This window comes from Drosophila pseudoobscura, chromosome 2, assembly GCF_009870125.1.
Source record: "Drosophila pseudoobscura strain MV-25-SWS-2005 chromosome 2, UCI_Dpse_MV25, whole genome shotgun sequence".
Lineage (NCBI taxonomy): Eukaryota > Metazoa > Arthropoda > Insecta > Diptera > Drosophilidae > Drosophila > Drosophila pseudoobscura.
The window spans coordinates 21,227,420-21,248,713 of NC_046679.1; the positions used below are offsets into that span (position 1 = coordinate 21,227,420).

Sequence of the window (21,294 nt, forward strand, 5' to 3'; positions counted from 1 at the left end):
AATTCAAGTTCTTTATTCGATTATTAAATCAATTTCCTACAAGATTAGTTAAATTTAGATTCTCATCTTTATTGATTCCAAAATAAGGCTTAGGCAAACGGTCCATACCGCGTTTCAAATATACTGGACAATGTTATGAAAAGTTTAAAATTAGCAAGGTGTGTGAGCTAGACATGGTGGCATGCAAATCAGTGTGACCAAACATATGAAAAACCTTAACCGTTTGGCGCCAGCTCAGCAGTTTTAGTTTGCATTCAAACAAAGAATTGATTACTCAGAAAACAATTAAATTCCTTAATCTATAACAGAAATTTAACACAAATCCTTACATTTCTCAGGTATAACTTCTTTATTCGTCAATTTTGGAAATAAATATTCATGTTCCTTTAATACTTTACACATACACGAAAAAAATTTCACAATTTTGTCTACGCTTAACTTCTAGATCTAGGTTACTTTCAGTTTAAAGTTTAAACTAGTTGTCTGAGTTGGAGAAATTAATATTCAAAGCACAAGGAACAGATCGGTTGCGGGGAGGGGGGGAGTAAATATCCTATTTACACCGATATTATGGATAAAATTCGCTACTTACGAGTAAGGAAAGGAGGTGATTAAAAGCTAAGCAAAACACTTTCGCAGAGTCTTATACAAATTTCGAATTTGATTTCCGTCTCACTTATCCATCGACTATGGGCTCCAAGTCGATGGCTACCAACTAAGTTGTTCAACTTGGGTTTAACTTATTATCACAAACAAGTACATGTACATAATATGCATAATTACGAGTATATCCCTACGGGGGAGACAGCCTCTGCTTTGGGCGGGCAGTCTCCCCCCGCTTACAACTACGAGTTGATCTTGGCCAGCAGGGGCTGTGTCACGGCACTGCCGGCACCTGCTCCACGACCTGCCACCTGGGGCAGCTGCTTATAGTTCTTCACCAGGTATCCGTAGTGGTGGGTGGCGTCTGCGCCCACGTTGGCCGTTGGAATGTTCTGGCTGCTGCAGCTGCTCGCACTCCGCTGGGGACTGCTGCCCATCACCAGGGGTTTTGCCACTGCCGCCGGCGGCTGCATCTGCATCTGTGGCTGCATTCCCTTTTGCTTCCCGATTAGCAGTGAGGTCTCATCGCCATCGGCAAACTTGATCCTCTGGGCACTACCCAGGCTGCCCGTGTCCAAGCCAGAGGCATTGGCATCGCTGCGACTGCTCGTCAGCAGCGTTGAGATCGTGGGCGAGGGCTTCAGGCGGCTGCGACCGGACGCTGGCAGCGGCTGGAGGATGCCGCTCAGATTGGAGTTCGAATTCGATTGGACATGTCCGTGATTGTTGTTGTGGTTCTTGAGGGCCCCGCTGAGGGGCAGGCGGAAGTGGGCCAGCTCCCAGCTATCGCTGGCCTCCTCCATGTCCCGCAGCGAGCGGCTGCTGTAGATGTCGTACGCTTTCTGGCCGGCCGCCTCCGCATCCAGATAGTAGTTGTTCTCAGTCTTTTGGTAGTCGAAGCTGCTGCCATTCAGCTTGGGCGAGCTGGAGCTGATCTTGCGCTTCACGCGGAGATTGGGCGAGTTCTCTTTGGGCGGCGGCAGTGCAATGACCGGCACGGCTGCCGCTAGCAGCGTCGGTGGCGCTGCCACAACCAGCTCTGAGTATTGTTTGTGGAGTGAGTGCTGGCGCTGCGGCTGCTTGAGTGAGGATCGCCGCGAGAGCATGAGTTTGCTGGGCGAGAGGTGGTCATCCGGCCTGGGCACCTCTCCCTCCAGCCAGTAGGTGAGCATCTCGCCCTTGCCCTTCATGGGTACAAAGCCCCGACGGGTCGTCACAAAGGTACCGAACTCGTCCAGAGCCACCTTTGTGGTCTCGCTAATGTGGATCTTAAGGGCCTCCCCATTGGACTCCATGCGAGAGGCCGTGTTCACGGTGTCCCCGAAGAGGCAGTAGCGGGGCATCTTCAGGCCCACCACGCCGGCCACGCAGGCGCCCGTATGCAAGCCGATCCTCAGCTTAAGCCGATCCTCCGGCCGATGGTGGATCCTGAAGTTGTGCACTGCCTCCAGGAGGGCCAGCGCCAGGCGGGCAATCTCCCTCGCATGCTGATTCCCATTCCGAATGGGCAGGCCGGAGACCACCATGTACGCGTCGCCAATCGTCTCCACCTTGTACACATCGAAGTTCTCCACAATCGAGTCGAAGCAGGTGTACAGATCGTTGAGGAACTGCACCACCTGCATGGGCGTGCTCTCCGCCGAGATGGCCGTAAAGCCCACTATGTCACTGAAGTAGATCGTCACCTGGTCAAAGGTCTCGGCCACCACGGGCTGTCCGCTGATCAGTTGAGCGGCCACACTCTGCGGCAGGAGCTGGTACAGCAGCTTCTCGCATTTCTTCTTCTCTTCGTGGTAGTCCTGAGTGCGCTCCTCCACGAGCTCCTCCAGATTGTTGGCATACAGCTCCATGCGTTTAAGCAGATTGTCCACGATGTTGCCAGTTTCATTATCCCTGGAAATGAGCAAGCCACATGATTATCTAGAGATCTACAGATCTAAGCTATTGCCCCACTTACTTGTTAAACTTCCGTATCATGGATTTGAGGGTGTTGAAGTCTGGCCTCTCGGCAGGATCCTCGGCCCAGCAGCGTCGAATGATGCCATTGATGTCGGCCTTGGTGTCGCCAAAGGGTTCGAGATCGGGACGGAATGGCTTCGGCATACGCGACGGATGGTAGTTTTTCACCAGCTCGATGATCTCTGTGTTTTGGAATATTAGAAGGAGAGGCCTTGGGTTAGACTTCATTCGGGTGAGAGATATTTCCATTCAAGTTTCGATCCACTGCCCCCGAAATATGTAAATTGTTAGTGTCTAATGTCATTTTTTGTCCTGCTCTGGCTAGGGAGCTGGCTGCTACACCTGATAGAAGAAAACACACACAAACAGACATGAGCATCGAGGACCGATTGATTTGTCCACATCTTCTGCGGGGCAGATCGCCCAACTCAATTGCCTACAGTATGAATCCCAATTGGTTTCATCAGGAGGACCTGCTGCGGTCCGTCTACAGCGAACAGGACCTGCAATCGGAATGCCAAATTATGGGTCTAATGATGTCCGTGTCCAGGTCAAGGCGGTCGCTGCACCCGTCTGTCCTCAGACGAGTCGGTGGCATGGACAACAAAACGCAACCCGAACCAACCGATGCCGACGTGGTCTTTGGCATTTGCGACAAATCGCCACCAGAGCTTCGCTGTGGTTGGGGCAAATCCCGCATCGAGTGGCTGTGGCAGCTGGAGCGACAGAAAAAGCTGAACCAAGCCTGGTTAGAGCCGTGCGGCAGCATCGACCTGGCCAGAAGTGGTAGCCGCACTAGTACTGACATCCGTGGCAAGAACAAGGGCAAGAGCAGGCGGCATCAACCAGGCTGCTGGTCCTGGATGCGTCACAGCTGCGGCTTGGGCCTCGATTCCGGCAGCCTGGACAGCCTGGACGTGCCCTATTGCTGCCGCGAGACGAGTTCGTGATTTGTGTTCCGACAGCTTCTTCGTCGAAAACTTTTTGGGTCAGCCGTGCAATTTGATTTCGATTTCGAGTGTGTGCTGAGACCGCAATTAAATTCGTCTTTTCCAGGCACAACCGAAACTCTCCAAAAACTGTCTGCTACAGTTCCACTCTGTGGCGGGCAACTGGCAGGATGCGACCGCCGCCTGATTCCCCCAAACTCAAGTCAGTGCATAATTTGATGAATTTGTCAAGTGCTTGCCATTGGTATCTTTCTCTCTCTCTCCCTCTCTTACTATCTGTGGCAAGTTGTAGACCAAGTTTTCAGCGGCAATTGAAATCGGTGCGAGATCTGAATTTGGCCTTAGGTTCTGCCAGGCATTCAATGACTTTAGTTTTCATAGGAAGTTGGGGCAAAGAGTAGGTATGAAGTAGTAGTATGAATAAAGTAGCATAAAGTCAGTGCTACTTTTAGTTGAATCAATTTATTAACTCTTCTAATCCTTTCAAAGATTATATTGAATAATTCATTAATTGAGGATATTTTCTATTTCTATTGGGAGGGTTTTAATAACCTCCAAATTACCCCTATAAAATAGTTATAGTTCTTGGCCCATTCAAAACATAAATGATTATTAATTTGGTGTCCATTTAGATATTAAAATCTCTTTAAGTCCCATCTTTTATGTACACATCTTTAAGCCTTTAAATCACTGTGAACCCAGTCACACACATTGGTATCAGGTCATTCCCGAGGCTAACCATCAATTTAGTGATAGTCAGAGACTTGCCAGGCAGGACATTCATGTGCTAATTTGTGCACGAAATCGGAGACCGGCACCCACAGCCACATGCAACAATACAACACCAAACCACGGAGCAACCGCAACATGTGCAAAAATCTGGCATTAAAATTCCGCACAAGCAAAATCAGCCGCAGCACGAAGAAAGAAGAGAAATACTTAGCCCCGGACGGTGGAAGGTGTAGAGGATACAGAGGAGCAGTTGCAGTGGCAGGACAAAAGCAATTTCATACCTTGTGGCGATTTCTCATACGCACACTTTCCGAGAAAGAAGGGGCCCTGTCGTGTGGTTATCTCGTGCACAATGACGCCAAAGGCATAGACATCGCCCTTCTGGGTTCCCTCGGGGGCACGCTGCTGCTCGAGCCTCAAGAGCTCCGGGGCCGTCCACAGGAGGTCTGCAATGGGGAGGAGAATTGTGAGTGAGAAATGTACTAAAATGGGTGTGCGGTTACGTACTGCTCCAGTAGGCGTGGCTGTTGCAATTGCCTCCATCGCTCTCCAGGTCGTAGCGTGAACGTCGCAGTGTGTGTAGGCCAAAGTCGGTGATCTTCAGGACGAAGCGGGAGTCCACCACGCAGTTGGAGGACTTGAGATTGCCGTGTGATCGAATGTCGGAGCTGTGGAGGAACTGCATGCCCCGGACAATGTCGTGCATGAGAGACAGCTTGAACATCCAGTCCAGCTGGAATTGCTCGTTCTCCAGGATATCCTGCAGCGATCCCTTTGGACAGTATTCGGTGAGCAGGAAGCTGCGCCTCTGGTCGAGGCAGGCACCATAAAACTTCACCAAATGATCGTGCTGCAGGTCCTTCATCCGCTTCAGCTGCAGCATAAGGTTGCGCGTGAGCAGCGCCTGGACATTGTCCACTTCGATGGGTTTGATGGCCACCTTGCTCTTGCGGAACATGCCCACGGGTATGAAGATCTGACGATCCCCATTAATCGACACCATGTCTTCGGACATCAGCGTCAGCTGGGAGCTCTGCTTCACCAGCGAGTGAAAGGATCCACGCAGACCCCGCTCGGCGGTATCCCGGAACATGACATCCTCCAAAGAGACTTTCCAGCTCATCGAATTGATCTCCGCTTCAGCTATGTAGTGGCGGTAGCCAAAGAAAAAGCACACCACCATGATGATCACCATGGTGCCCAGGACTATCGAGAGTATGGCATAGCCAGGAAGAGCTGAAAGAGTCATTCAAATGAATGGACGATTCCGGTTTTATATGGCTTAAATCCACTCACAATTGTCGGGGCACAGAGCGCCATCATAACCACAGCTTGGATGATCCGATGGCGCCTCCTCGCGATCCCCTGCCCAGTGGATCTCCTTATTTGACTCGAACTCCAGGCGATTGTGCAGAAAGTGGGCCACAATCTCAAAGCGCCCCGTATTGGGATTCATATCGAGCAGGGAGTAGGCCGACAGACGGTCCCCATTGGCATCGATGGTCACGTTGCCGGTGATGCCCGTGAAGCTGCGGTTCCACATCCGTCGCACCATGTCCGTGCCATTGATGGGGCGTGTCAGCATGCTGGGATCCTCCCGGATGCTATCGTTCAGGGCGTTCGCATAGAGCAGTACCCCGTCGAAGAAGGACGTGACAAATGCCGAAATCGGTTCATTGTCGCTGAACGTGTAATTGTATTTGTCCGCTGCAATGGCTTTGATCTGTAAAAGGGGTAAGGTTCCAAGCGCATTAATCTCAACTGACTCTCTTATATTGTAGCTAGTCCCTAGCCCAAAGGCACCATCAATTGTTCTTCGTGGCTCCTGGCACTTTTGTTCTTTAATTGCTTTGGCCGCCACCTCCCCCGTGAAAATTCAATTACGCGTTCGCTCGCCTGGAAAATGCAAGGGATTGCGATTGCTACGCTGGAATGTCTGCGACTTTTTGTCACAATCCGTGTGGAAATTATTGCAGACCGCCTGCCAGGAGGTCCACTGCTCCAGAGCCAAAGTTGTGCCAATGGCGGGATTTAGTTTTGGCCTCCGACTTTGACAGGGATTTGGCCTGGCAGAGAGTTGCGGTTGCACAAATATACATTGAGCGGAACGGACAAGATGCCAAGAAAGTACATACTAACTTGTTAAGAGAGACTGAGAGACTTGAGATTAGAGACTCTCCACTGGCCGAGTATTGATGGAAAATGTGGCCAGAGATCCAGAGTCTAGGGCTCTGTCAACGATGGCAGCTCATTAGGCCAGGCGGCTCTCATGTTTGTCTGTGCCTCTAAGGACTTAGTACGTGTATCCAACAGATACATAGAGAGGCAAGTGTCTGCTTATCAGCAAGTGCAGCAGCAGCAGCCCCATTTTCATTTGCTTTCCTTTGGTTTGGTTGTGGGGATATACTGTGGGTTGGCTTTTACGAGTGCACTTCAGTGTGAAGTTGGGACAACAAATGCTCTCAGGTGTTGTCGGGGCTGTGTTTGTTGTAAATTTACCATGTATCAACAGAAAAATGTTTACGATTCCTCTCTAGCCTCTCTGCTCCTGTTCCCTGCTGCGGCTCTATGCAAAATAGGCTGCGGTCGAAAGAGAGGGAAAGGAACGTGCACTGGCATTGAGTATGCATGAGGCTGAGGCTGGCCCAAAAAGCGAGGAATGCCTCGCAACAGCAGCAAAAAAGAAAGAAGGAAGTGACTACAAAAGAGCAACAAAAGAAATCTGGGAAAAATTTTCAAATTGGCTGCCACATCCATTTCGATGCAAATATCCATGGACCCCCATAACCACTCACCTCATTGGACACCCGCGTGTACTCATTGTCGTTGGGCTGTTTGGGGGTGACGGTCAGCATGGCGGTGTACGCCTTCTGGGCACGCTCATTATTCAAATCCGTATCATTCTTATCATACCATGGCTGCGACGTCAGATAGGGAACCCTTCAAAAGATAGTAATAGTACGAAAGAAAAGTTATTAATCAAGTCCTCTCTCTCTCTCTCTTATGTACAGTCTGCCCTTTTATTTGTAATCAATTTCGTATTTATTTTTGACACATGTATGTACATATTATTTTGCCTTATCAATGCAGTTTTTAATTTTCCTTTGTGCCGTCCCGTTCGCCGACGTGTTAGGTTTATTGCCAGCTTTGATATGCGTCATAAATTGTTTATAAATAGATTGGTAAAGTGTGCGGAACACAGCTACAGCCACAGGGACAGACATAGATACTTCTGTTCGAAGATGTTCGATGTAAATGCATTTGAAATACATATGTACATTACCCTCTCTCCACGGGACGTTATCATTTGGTGTTCGCATGTATTTCGGTCTTGTTTCAATGCTAGCCTGACCCCTGGTTACGAATACATTTTGAAAATTATTGATTATGAAGAGTGCAAGACATCCATGTTTCGTTCAAGGTTCAATCTGAATTGCATTTATGAATGGGGTGTAAGGCGATTCGATTGTGGGTAGAAATACCATGAATAGTAGATGCCTATGGGCATAAGAGATTGAAAGAAAGAACGAGGGGGAGATGTCTGTCACTGACTGATATGCTTTATTCACATTTGCAGTTCTTATGCATGAGATATGCGTTGAATGGAGCCTTTTTTTATGTCTCTGCGACTGGGAAAGATTAGGGTGAAGGGTGAGAGAGACTTCTCCATTAACTCTCGCAGAGTGCACATGCCCTTTTTGGACATTGAAAATAATAAATTTTAGTAACCCATATTCCCGAGAATTCCATCGAGAATTTTGTTCAAAATACATAGATCTCAATACAGTTTTTTCAAGCAGGAAATTGATTAGTTAATCCCAATGTACTCGTATATACCGGCATTCAGACAAATGCACTTGGGAGTGCGGGTACGGGTACGATTTGGGGTATATATAGATTACACTATATATAAAACGCAACATTTTTCCATTGATTGCAAGTGTCATGAAGGTCAGAAGGCGATTAGAATGCATTTAGTGCACATGCAAATAAATATAGAAATTGACTGCAAATGTACGAGTATTCGAGTATTCCAGCCACTTGCATAGCTGGAGGAGGTGGAGGAGTTCATCCATCTCCCTTTCAGTGCAACCCGAACATATTAAATCTTTCGTATTGCATTTATCATTGGGAGATCTGATATACTATTTATACTTATTCTGTATGAACATAGCTCTTTCTTTTTGATACTCCGACATCTCCGATACCATCTTTGGTGTAGATCTATTCTATCAAAGTGCTTGCTGGGGTGAGGCTGTGGGGAGGGTGTGCGATGGGAGACAAAGAGACCCGAGCATTACTCAGCATTTATATTTGTGGGTAATCGTAATGAGTCGAAGTCCAAGTCCAAGTCCAAGCCCGACTCGGAGTACAATTCTGAGGTGCTCTTACAGTCGATTTGTTGGCTTTAATCGATCTGCCCCTGCCATGTGCCGAAGTGTGGAATTTCCTCAATTTAAAAATAGTTTTTGTGGCTGCCTCAAAGAGAGAGAGGGGCAAATGCAGATGCTATTTACGGACAACTCCGATTGCTACATTTCATAATTTTAATAACCTTGACTAATGTCTGTACGTTGTACAGTACATATGTATGCCCGCACCTCGTGCGCAGTTTGTAAAGAATATTTTTGTTTGAGAGTGCGCGTGGTGTACTTTTTTGTGTGTTGATCAAAGTGAAAGGCAACAAATTGATCACCTTTTGTAGCTGTGGCATCTGTGTGTCTGTGGTGTCTGTTAAGTAATTCAAAGATTTACTCACCGCGAAAATAGCTCAATGTTGATGAAAACATATTCGCCGCTATCGATCATATTCAACTCCTCGGCTGTCAGCATAATTTGACGTATCGACTGCGGATCGGCGCACATAATGACAACTGCAAAAAAATAGACAAGCCAAAATTGAAATCAAAATAGTCATGTTTTCGGCCAGATCTGGTGGCTCTCTTGTCATTAAAAATGTATTAATTTATTTAAAAGCTGTCGATTGTCAGTGGCTCTGACGTCAGTGAATGTAAAAAGCGTAAGGAAGATAAAAACACGTTGTTTCCCAAATTATAACTCAAAAGTATCTCATTGGTGCTCCACACTCAAGTTGATATGAGTCTGACAGCACTCGATACAGCACTCGTTTTCGATATGTTTCCAGAGCAGAGAAGAGAATGGGGAAAGGATACAACAATAAGCAAGTATCTAATATAATTATTTCTAGCCAGCAGCAAATTTTCCTAACGCAATTAGGTGCCAATATTAGCTAGGTTTTGCTTCAAAGCTAGAATGTGTAAAAGTTTTTAATTGACTCCATTCAAACTTATCTGAAATTTGCATATCAATTAAAAATGTAATCCAATTGAAACTCACAAATAATATTATTGAAATAAGTTGCATTTTGTTTATGTTTCTGATAGGTAGAAAATTGGTAAAAGTTAAGCATTCTGCATATGCATTGGCAACATTTTGATTACAAATTTTCAATTTATATTCATGCCCGAAATGCTAAAATAATACTGACAGATGCTTATTATTTCTGGCTAATGTGGAATGAAATTGCTTACACATGCACGCACAATAGATATAATGAATTCCATCAATTACAAATTGAATGTCAATCAGGAGAAGTATTAGAGGTTTTTAGCAGACGTCAGGTATTCATTGAGGTTTTCAAATGGTATCACATATTCTCTTCTAATATAATTCCATCTAAATCCCAAATGAAATTGCCCACACACTCGAGAGTTCATGTAAATTCCATCAATTACAAATTGAATGTCAAGCCATAAGCCACCATAAACTGGCCAATGTAATTGCGCATACGACTTGTTGTGCAGCACTCATGATTTGCAAACACCGGTTCGTTCCCATGTCGGTATTTGCATGTCAAATGTATTGCCAACAAATACATAAACTATATTAATAGCAAAATCGGAAACTTCTGCCCCCGAGTGAAGAGACAAAGGTATGCACATGTGTATATGATATGTATCACAGCTCAAACACAGAACAATCAAGTGCAATTTTCTCAGTCGCCTACCCTCTCGGTAATGCAATTTTCAACGTCATCTTTTGAGTTTTCTTTGCTGGAATTTAATTACTTAAAAAAGATGGGAGCACAAGCCCTGGGCCTGGAACTGAACCTGGGCTTGGGCTCGGCAATTTCAAGTTCAGTGGAAAAAACTTGCAATTGACTTGATTTAATTATGCAATTTTTATTTTCTTTTTTTATTTGTTTCTTGTTGTTTCTCTTTTAAATGTTACATCTCGAACTTTTGCTGTGTTGTGTTGTTTTTGAGTATAAAGTTAGGTCGTGAGTGTGTGTATTTTTATACCATGATATGAATAAGTAATTAAAAGTTGTGCCCTGAGTCAGACCGAGGTGTTCTCAAGCATAATTGTTGTGGCAGAGGACTCTGAACTTTGTTTCGGTTCATAAAATATACTCGTATATATAAATCAATAACCAAAGCAATGTAAATTATTGTAAGCCATAAAAGAATCATGTTTGTGTAAAGATTAACATCAGGAAGATATCAAATAACAAATTGAATAAATCAAAGTTCAGAATATAAAGGCTTAAAGTGTATTTCCTGAGGTGTAACTTAACTCATTTCTTGAGTAAATTATTCAATCAATAAAATAACAAAACACGTACAGATTCATGTCAAAAGTGTGCTGATTTATGATAAAGAAAGTACTCCTATGGACTGCCCTTGAACTCTGTTTTATTGTTAGATATCATCATAAGAAATAATTAACTTTCTTTGTCGGCAAACCCAAAAATAATAATGCCCAGACAACAAACTCATTTAGCATTCGAAACAGAGCACTTGTCGCCATCATTATGTTTTAATTAAAATTTATTATATGGCAAACAGAATCTATTTGGAAACAGTGCTTCCAATATATGGAGTTTAACAGCAGTCATAAGGTTTATAAATATCCCATTGTACGACAGATGAATGTTATATCAATGCAGAGCCCTAGTGGATAAGGCTTTTGGTTTTTGAGTGCTTTTTGCTGTGGATATCCAAGCATTTTAGGAGGCATTTCCATCTCCTTTAGGTCTTGTTTTTGGCATCTACATTTAAAGACAAATATTTCAATTATTTCCGAAAGTTCCAAGAATCAGAATGGCTCTTTTCTATTAATACTCTTGGGGGTTCCCTTGATTTCGAATGACTTTTAGAAACAATAAAACCATAACTTAATTAACTACTTCTTCAGATGTAATCCCTAGTCATTCCCTCTTCGTTTTTATGTACGCCCATCAAAATTCAATTAGCATAGCACTGTGAAGCGTATAGCCGCGAAATGCCTCACAAAATACATATGCATAACGATTGTAATTGTTTATTGAGTTAATTGCCAATAAATGAAATTAAATGAGCTGTAATTAAACAATTTCATGCGATCCAAATGGACAGAGAGAGAAAGATAGAGCTAGAGAGAGAGGAGAAGGTAGCACATCACAGGCACACAGGCAGACAGACAGGCATCAAAACGACACAGGCACTGGCACACACTACGTATGCTTGATATTCGACTATTTGCTGTCACTCATATGTGTCCATGACAGCTGACGGCTCCATAACTAGCCGGCTGCTAATTTGATATTTTAATTAACAGCGAATCATTGCAACGGGCAAAATTCATGCCCAATCAATTCACATTTCAATTCACTTACAGTCGACTGCAAACGTTGCTCATACGCACCGCTGTGCACACAGGCGCAGTCCAACTGTTGGGACTATTAATAGTATGAGAGACTATTTAATTCAGAACCTGATCAGATACACAAGTATCTATGTATGTTTGCTCTGCAGATAGTATCTATTCCTATTGGACTGGTTTCTTGAACTTGTCTTTGGCACACTCATTACAGCCGTGTCGTGTCTATAATTAAATCGTTTTCGCTTTCAATGACAGAGAACGCAATGAGGTTAAAAAAGTTCAGGGTGGGATGTACGCTCAAATGCACTGGCAAGTGTAGGCGCATCAGATGGGCAAACAAATCGACAAGGTCGTCTCTCTCTGTTGCATGTCTCTCTGTTGCATGCCAAGGAGGTCAAACTATAAATATTCCTAGAGAGAAAACAGATGGGATGAGCCAGAAGAAAAGCAAAAAATGCGTGTCGGAAGTGGGAATTGAAGGAAACGAGTGCAGTTAGCTCTGCCATAATGTTTCTAGACACTTACTTCTCGTCTGCATGGCCACGTTCTTCAGCATTCGTGTGATGTCCGCCTTGGTCCAGGTGGTTGTATCGAATCCCAGCTGATAGACCGACTGCTTTTCGATGGTATCGTGGATGGCGGCCAGGCACAGGAAGCACACAGAGTTCCCTTTGACCTTGGAATTCTCATTCTGGTAGATCAGGGCTGTGCGCGTCCAATTGAAGCTGTTGAGAATGGCTCGCACCACATTTCCCAGATTATTAACCTGAGCTCCCTTGAGACGGGTGAGCGTGGAGTAGCTCTCGGACTTTTTGTTGAACTCCTTGGCATTGCCGCCGGTGGTGAGGACAGGCACCTGCCAGACATCCGCATAGCGGGAGATCGGAGCCAAAACATACTCGCAGGGTAGTCCAAACACTGCATTCACCTCCGGCCACTGGGTGTAGATCTCGAAGAAACCGATAGGTCCGTACTTCGAGGAGCAGAATGTATCCCTTGAGATCAGCTTGATGTCGAAGTGGGTGCCGCCGACAAAGCCCTTCCGCTGGATGTGCCGGATGCCCAGCTCCAGAACGGGCAGCACCTTCGGCATTATGCAGTCGTTCTTGTTGTCCGACTCCACAGAGGGCAGCAGGGCCACAAAAACCAGCTGTCGATGGGCCACATGGTGGTGGTTGGGCATGGCCTGGGCGGGAATGCTCGGGAAGTGCTGCACCAGCTCTGTTATCTGGGACTTGTGTGAGTTCTTGGTCTCGGGTGTCTTGAAACTGTGCTCATCGGAGCTCGATCCCATGGGGGCCACGCCACCCACAGCCTCGACATCGTAGAACCAGGCCCGGGCAGGTCCTCGACTCGGCAGCAGCACCACCAGCAGCAGGCACAGGCTCAGGCCGAGGCTCAGTCCCCGTAATGTTGGCCGGACCGATCTGCCAACGGGGGGCATCTCGGATGAGATCTGTTCCGAGCTCTCCTCCACTCTGGGGAACGTGAATGTTTTCGTGAATGTCTCTCTCTCTCTCTGTTGTTCGATTCGGGATACTCGTTTGTGTTTTTTATCAAGCGTTGCACTTTGTCACTGATTTTGATTGCATTATTTATGCGAGTGCTTTTTTTGTTATCACAGCTCCTTCTTTAATTCATTTTTTTTTGACAATATATTTAACCTTTGCAGCAAGACCTGCATTGAAATTGAAATTTCGTTTATTAATTACACTGTTTTGTTTGCTTCGAATTTTTATTAATGATCGCCGATTGTTCAAATTTAATTAAACTTTTCATTAGCCAACTGGTTGTTCCTTCCTTTATTTGGTTGCCATCAGTTTAATTAGTATTCTTACAGTATTTTATCATCAATTTATTGAGGCGTTCACAAATATGCACAGCCGCCAATTTTCATTGAAGGATAAGCCGAAAATCCAAAATAATATTTACTATTCGCATTTATAAATATTCGTAAACGCAGGCCGTGAATAACAGCCACATTGCAATTTTCATTCCATGTAAAACACTTGTGTGTGCTGGAGAATATGAATACGAAAACACACAAATAAAAATCGAGTTTCGTTTTAAAAGAAGTCGTACTCTGAATGCTCTAAATATTTCAGAGACATTTTGGTAGCCAAAGATACTCTTAGGGAATTCAATGTCCCCTTAATCAGGAAAACCCTTTCGACTTTTCCGATACTTAGAATTCTCTAAGAGACCGTAGAGTATTGGGATTTGAATGGCCAAGAAAGTAAGAACTCTCAAAGCTCAATTTCAATGCATCTCAAATTTCTGTAGCTTCATTCACACAAAAAAGGGTATACGAAAGCGGAGTGCCCTCAAAACTCGTAAACAACATCTTGACTATTTTTAGCTTCGAATCGCATTACAGATATATTTATGCGAATGTTTGTTAGGGCCAGACGCCGGACGAATAAATTGGAACAGTCCGAACGAACCGTTTGGCGTTTCCAAGTCGTCTTTCAATGGATCTTAACAGATACAATTCTTAAGAAGGAATACTCGAGATGTGAGAGAAACCCGCTTGACATCTTTTTTTTCGGGTTGAACTTTGGGTAAAAAAAAATAAACATAATTGATTGGAATACCCGTACAATTTGTGGTAAGACTCACTTGAAGTCTGACAGGCTACTAAAACAAAAGGGCTAAAAATAAACCCAAAATGAGGTATTTAAAATTCTTTTGACCTTCACCTGAGCCTGAGTCGGGGAATACGTATTTTGTTTTACTTTGTACTGACACGTATTTCGCTCGGCTTACATTATTATTACTAAATTTAGTAAAGAGAGATTTCTCAGAGCGAGAGAATCTTATAAATCTTTAAGCAGATTTCCGAATTCGTTACAAATTTAACGGCAATTAGAAAAGTAAGTAAAGAACGTGTCCAATCATTTTAATAGAGGAAAGAAGTGAACTGAATAATGATTCAACAGAATTCCGAAAGCGCATTAATGGGGACAGTAGTAGTTCCTGGTCGGCGAGCTGTTGACCAATTTTTCGGTTCTCTATTATCACCATCATTATAAAGCGGCGGCTATGCGTTCATTAAACTCAAATCCAAAGCCGAATAACGTCGAAAGCCTAAAGCCACAAAGATATACTTTTGTATCTAAAAATAACCTCAGACAAAAAAGAGCCCCCCCAGCCATTCAGATGTGGCCAAAAGCGCCAAAAGACACAACAAACAATGGCAATAAACACAATGCGATGAAGAAAAAGTGGATTCGCCATTCGAGAGATCTATATAAAAAATCAAATCAAATAAAATAAAGCTACCATAATGATGCCCTTTGGCGTTCAACTTTTTCTCATATATGTATACGCGTCTTTCTTAAGATTTGCGGAGCGGTAAAATATGAGGAATATGTTCAGTTATGACCGAGTCTAGCAGTAAATGATGTTTGGAACATTAAAACTGACATAAAATGGGGTAGAAATTGAGACATACAACAAAACAAGATCATAAATTTGCCCCATTCTTGAATGGGAAACTAAACACAGGATACTTATCCAAACATGAAGATAAATGAGATGGAAATAAAAAGTACATTTACCCCAAAATAAACAAATATTCCATCTGTTATTTGAATGAACTTGAATGAAATACTCAATCTGACCTATGAATGAACTTGATTTCATATGTAAATCTTGCTCATCAAATTCCAAGCCAATAAGTTACTATAAATCAAGATTTTCGGCATACTAAACGTCTTATGATGATATTTTAAGAACCTTTCTTTCTTCTCATAATCAGTTATTTATATTCCGAAATAAGAACCCCGTTCGCTACCATAAAAAACATCTACTGTGGGAGCTTTAAATATTTCACAATTTTTCGCCTTTCTCCTTGCTTAAACATTTTATCGATATATTGGACATTTAGAAACACTTTCAATCATTTGAAGATTGATTGATGCCAGGAGACAGATACTCTCATTGCTGCGCAGCTCCCATTCTCAAGGTTGGCCGACAAACAATTCGTCAAATGCCAAAAGGTAGTAGAAATATGGGTCAATTTGGGGCTTGAGACCAAGCCAAACAGGATAGACAGTGAGAGGGATGAATACAAGGAAAGAGATAGCAAATGTTGTTTTCTTTCTTTATATTTTATTATTATTTGAATTTTGTTGTTGTTTTTGATTTTTTTTTGTGGGGTCTCAATTTTGTACGCTTTTCGGTGTTGAGTATTTGAGTATTTTTGGCCCAAGCGGGTCTTAAGAGTTTACACGTGCCGCGGATTAACAGATCCCCACTCTTCACCTCTCTCTAAAGACCTCTACAGACCTCTACTGGCCTCTATAGAGACCCCCTCCATAGGGGTGCCCCATCGTTCAATCAGGTAGCAGTCGTTAGATGTGTCTTTGGATGCCGTTAGACCTCACTCTTCCACTGTGATTGGGGCGAATGATTTATGAGATTTTAATCTACAATTCGCACATTTCGTGGAGATACTATCTTTCATCGTTCCATGTTGATCGGTTTATGGTAATTCGTTCATGTGTCTTTCGTGCCTCTGACTAATGAAGTTCACGCTTTATTAATAGGTTGCCTAACTGGTCAACTGGCAAACTGGTCAACGTCACCTGTCATTTTGGCTTATGGCTATTTTTGGAGCGTAAAACCCAGACGAAAAACCCCCTAGCTCCCTCCGGTCCAGCTGTTGATTCCGTACCCTTCGTGTATCCGCTGTCATCGACTTGGTCATGTTGTTTAATTACTTTTCGAAGACCCAGAGACTATGCAAATAGCAAAATGGAACTGATTTGTTTTCCACTTTGAACAGGCGGCTGGCAGCTTGAAACCGTTCAAAAGTCGTTAGATTTATCATTTAGTTAATTAAATAATTAGTTAAGCTTCCATTTTTATGGCTCATTTATGTGTGATTAGACACCTTGGTGAAAAATTTCATTCATATTCAGTGGGGCAATAATCGTAAGTGTTATTAAAAAAGACTTCATTAAGAGGTGAATAAAATTCATAGGCTTTTGTCTGACAGAATGGATCTGGTTGAATGGATAAAGAATGAAATCAAATAAAATTTTCAGCAGAAGAATAGCCTCCTAAATGTTTATCTTCTCAGAATAATTTATGGTTTAAATAAAGAACAGATAGATTAGCAGAAAGACTGCAAATTGAAGAGAATTCTGTACTAAAAGTAAGTAAAAGTAAATGAACCTTTTTGATGTCAAGCATCATGAGTGAACATATATAAATTTCCTAAAATTTCATTGCATACGTGTAGAAATCTTTTCTTATCATCCTCTCTCAGATCTTGGATCTTAGGGTATTACTGTGTCGCTGTTTATCTGTTTGCCCATAGCACATTGCATAGCCTTCTTTACGGTCATTACTACTTACTACTCTTTATTTGTGAGCTAATATTTTTGTTTTGGTTTATTTTCAATGGCTTTTTTCCCCCCGATGGATTTATTCGTTGGTGCTGTCCAAGCAGATTTTTGCTAGACCGAAATATGAGCTGCATATATTGTAGAGTGCTCTGTGGCTATTTTTAGCTCTACTTGAACAAAATGAAAACACAATCGTACGGCGCGTAATACTGAGAGTTAGGTAATCGGTAAAAAGCAGGAAACACTATGGAAGTGTTCTCCAGAATTAGCCATAACTAATTATAAAGTACTCGCATTGCCAGTTCGTAAGAGTTAAGATCATTAGTTAGATATACGATCTCTGCAGTTCGATTTAATGAACTCATATCAATCACTGCTCTCGCTAGGCACTCATTTACATCACGACCTGTAATCATGAATCATTAGCATATCTTGATTCATCTCCGGCACTCACAGACTCGGTTGATCCGCTCTGCGACACCCGAGACAGGTGTGACTACGAGCTGCCTGTGTGAGCGCATTCATAAAGTTCCACTATACATATCCATTGGTGGGCGTTTTAATTACACTCATTGCTCATTCACTCGTCATAGTGGCACCCATCCACCCACCCCCACGCCTTTCCGTGGAAACTTTATGCATAAATGTTTACGGAAAACATTTAGTTGGACATTGCACTCTTTATGCTGTGAAAAATCAACAAACAACAAAAACAAAAACATAGAAAAACAAAACAAAAATGCGAAAATGGAACCAAAAATGCAAGGCAAGCGATGCTGAATATTCCATTAGGGGATTTGAATAACAAAAAGAGAACAACAAATTGTTAAAAGTCGCTGCTTAGATGCTCTAATGAAGATCGAGCATCCTATATGATTAGTTACAGATATAGAAAGAGGAATCATTCGGTTCGCTATTTAATAGTATTTTTCACATTTTCTTTCTCAAATTTTCCATCATATTTTCCATTCATTCTCCTCCACAAAGCTGCTATACCCTCGACAAAATTTTCCAACGGAAACATTTTCGAATAGCCGAATAGCAACAGTGAAAAATTTTACAAATTGTATTTCAAGTTCAACACGTCTGTCAGCACTGACCCCACGCTACTGCTGCCGTTTCTCCCCCCTGGGGGCTACTGTGTCCACTCCACTCCGCATCGATACAATATACAATATTGTGCACTGTCCGTTCTATGAGTACTCTCGGATGTCCGATGTCCGATTGCGCGACCCTTCCAATTGTTTCTCCCATCTCATGGATGCGAAATATTTCATTTGAAAAGCAATTAAACGGGCCGCAAAAACGGAAGCCCAAAAAGAACGAAAACCGAAAATTGCTGTATTTTGAAGGAGTAAACACGTTCTTCTGGCTACTGCGACTGGAATCTAGCTACTGACTCTCCAGCAATTTGTTTGCCTTTGCGACAATTATAAATAACATATGAAGAAAGAGGCAAATAAATAAGCTGGGAATTAAATTAGCAAAGGCTTAAAAACGTATTTTGTTGTGTGTTTTGAGTGCCACAGATTTAAAAAAATTTGTTTGTAACCGAATTCAACAAACAATGCTTGCTCATATTTTTGGAGTTATTTATTTATATTATTTTATAAGCAATTAGTCATGGAATCAATATCCCAACACTTCAAATCTGATCAGAAATAGTTATTTATGGCCATTATATATAATTTGTGGTTCCAAATCGTGTCATAAATCATAAAACTTTGTTTACAGCACTCCCACCAAATTACAAAACAATCGAAAATGATAAATAAACGATGGCAGATGCCATAAATATTTTCCAAACAAATCGAATTTTGTGGTCGACGCGAAATGATTTGTGAATCTCTTTGGCTTCTGGGACAGATCTGACAGATTTGTTGCCTATTGATTAACATTAATTTCGTTGCGGTTCCATTGTCGCACAAGTGTTAATTGTCCGCAAGGGTTAAGTGTCCGCACTTCCATTTCACTCGATCAAAGCGTTCATTAATATCATTATTTTCCTTTCTAATTTCACTTTTTCTCTCAATTTTTTTTTTATTTATAGATTTTTTTGTATCGCCTGCACATTGTGCCCAGGTTTCAATTGTATTTACTTTTAATTATGCGCTTTTTATCTTATCACTCTTTTGTTTTGTGCGGGGTTGCTGCTATTGATAAGGCATATCATTGAGCATACAATGTGAAAAAACCAAAAGCCGTCGCATTTTAAATATTTATATATCAAATTTTTGAAAAACTCGAGTTTTTTTGAGTTTTTTCTATTTTATTTGTCGATGCGTTTTATGCGCGGTTCTCTCGCCGCTTCGTTCGCGCTCGAATCGTAAAACCGAACTGAGGAATCGGAAGCAGCCGGAGACGAGCGACACGACGATGGCGATGCCGAAGCGTTGGCAGCGACGCCAACGCCGACGCTAAGCAGCGACTGCGCTGCCAGCTGCTGCGTAGGTGATCCGCAGTGAGGGAGAACGGAGACGGACAGATGTAAAATGGAGGATCCTACAGGGGAAGTACCTTATTATAATGAAGGTACTAACTCAATAAATTGAGATTAATATATCTGAAATCTATCATCCCACTAAACTCATTGCTCATCTTCGTATAACTAAGAAAACTATGACTATCTAAACTATCTTCTAGTAGAATATTTACTTTTTATTAAATATGCTCATACCTATGATAACGAGACCAATCTGCTTGTATTTCTGATTTTTCTGGTAAACAATTCAATTGAAATTTTGCATTCGGAAATGAATAATAAATCCCAATAAACAAAAAGAATCCAGACCCTTGGGTAGAACACGCATGTGTTCAGGCTTTCTTTGGTCCTCCTTTTGCTTTCTGTATGCCTGTTGTCCATTACGTTCTCACATGGCCAAATCCAATTTGAATTTCAACTACGTTGGAGATACATTCGCATACAGGACTTGTCCTACAGCTCCGCTCCTGCTTAGATTGCACAGATACACACACGCATACAAATGGGAGGAAGATAATACGCATACGCAGCGTGGCACGCATAAAGTGTTTGGCTCAGTGTGAGTGTGGTGCACCCATGCCTGTGCACTCCATTTCCTTGTTGGTCCCAGCTTTCATATTTCAGTTTTATTCGCCCTTTCGTTCTATTTATGTTTCTTTCTTTCTTTTTCCTGGCACTTGAACTTAATAAATCATATGGATGAGACCGAGTTTTTTGGGTTGAGGTAATGAATGAAATGCACTTGTTGCCACCCTTTTGCTTGTACCTTGGTTCCCTGCGTTTCCTTTCTATATGCTTTCTATATAAATTGTTTGCAATCCTTTCAGGTCTTCGTGTTTGTTGTGCCAGAAATTTTTGAATTAATTTAACTGATGCCTAGGATTTTTAGGAGAACAGGATCTGTAGTCTGTTCACTTTGTGCATCACCAATCGGCCCGCTCAGACAGTGTTTGACCTACGGTCTGTCGTTCTGTCTGGGTCTCTCTCTGTGTATGTGGGATAGCCATAAATTAGACGTTTGCTGCAACTCCTCGCATTCAATGCCAGCCATTTCTGCAATTTCCTGTTTGAGGCTGGCATTGCATTCACAGAGTTAAATGGATAGATAGTTAAATGGATGGATGGATAGATAAATAGCTGACGGCCGTGGCAGATGGCAATCAGAAGGAAATCTACCAGCTTGACTTCTGCCTGTGTGGGAGGCCATAGAAGTTGTTCCTGTCTGTTATTGAAGGAGACAGAGAGCATCCGCTCCTTTGAAACTGAAATTAAATTCCTATTCCTTTGCCTCTCAGTCGCCCAGCCACTTTTGCCACTCATCTTTATATGCAGCGCGGCCATTTACATTAACATTTTATTCAGACGATTCTGGCTTTCAGTGCTTTGCCCTGAAATCCATATAAATTGTCAATAAAGCGCAAATGACTCAAATGAAGTTGTCTGGTAAAAATGTTAAGCATCCTCACTTCTGTGCCCTTTTCCTTATCCGCTCCCATCCTTCCGGCGGACTGGAAATGGCAGCAACTGAAGTAAGCAATAGGGGAATGCC

At 42.8% G+C, this 21,294-nt stretch overlaps 2 protein-coding genes across 3 annotated transcripts; one reads left to right on the forward strand and one right to left on the reverse strand.

Annotated features, from left to right (window-relative positions):
• Window positions 1-325: 325 nt before the first annotated feature.
• On the reverse strand, window positions 326-19,593 carry LOC4802305 (atrial natriuretic peptide receptor 1). Of its 2 annotated transcripts, none has more exons than XM_033382368.1 (9): window positions 19,446-19,593; window positions 12,435-13,587; window positions 9,004-9,118; window positions 7,040-7,184; window positions 5,541-5,967; window positions 4,752-5,480; window positions 4,526-4,690; window positions 2,561-2,744; window positions 326-2,496 (listed from the first exon to the last, which is right to left on the reverse strand). In XM_033382368.1, exons 2-9 carry the CDS (start codon window positions 13,351-13,353, stop codon window positions 846-848), a joined length of 4,335 nt encoding a protein of 1,444 aa, XP_033238259.1. In that variant the 5' UTR covers window positions 13,354-13,587; window positions 19,446-19,593; the 3' UTR covers window positions 326-845. The 2 variants fall into 2 exon arrangements, with proteins under 2 accessions (XP_033238259.1, XP_001359248.3); XM_001359211.4 differs by having other exon boundaries at window positions 19,363-19,593.
• Window positions 2,788-4,023, forward strand: LOC4802323 (uncharacterized). The gene is made up of 2 exons (XM_001359226.3): window positions 2,788-3,550; window positions 3,619-4,023. Exon 1 carries the CDS (start codon window positions 2,934-2,936, stop codon window positions 3,510-3,512), a length of 579 nt encoding a protein of 192 aa, XP_001359263.2. The 5' UTR covers window positions 2,788-2,933; the 3' UTR covers window positions 3,513-3,550; window positions 3,619-4,023.
• Window positions 19,594-21,294: the final 1,701 nt, after the last annotated feature.

Excerpts from the sequence above, each read along its gene's own strand:
- LOC4802323 (XM_001359226.3), top strand. The coding sequence starts at position 2,934 with ATGAGCATCGAGGACCGATTGATTTGTCCACATCTTCTGCGGGGCAGA.
- LOC4802305 (XM_033382368.1), bottom strand. The coding sequence starts at position 13,353 with ATGCCCCCCGTTGGCAGATCGGTCCGGCCAACATTACGGGGACTGAGC. Across the intron at positions 9,119-12,434 it reads CGTGGCCATGCAGACGAGAA|TTGTCATTATGTGCGCCGAT; the intron begins GTAAGTGTCTAG and ends ATTTTTTTGCAG. Across the intron at positions 2,497-2,560 it reads ATGATACGGAAGTTTAACAA|GGATAATGAAACTGGCAACA; the intron begins GTAAGTGGGGCA and ends GCTCATTTCCAG.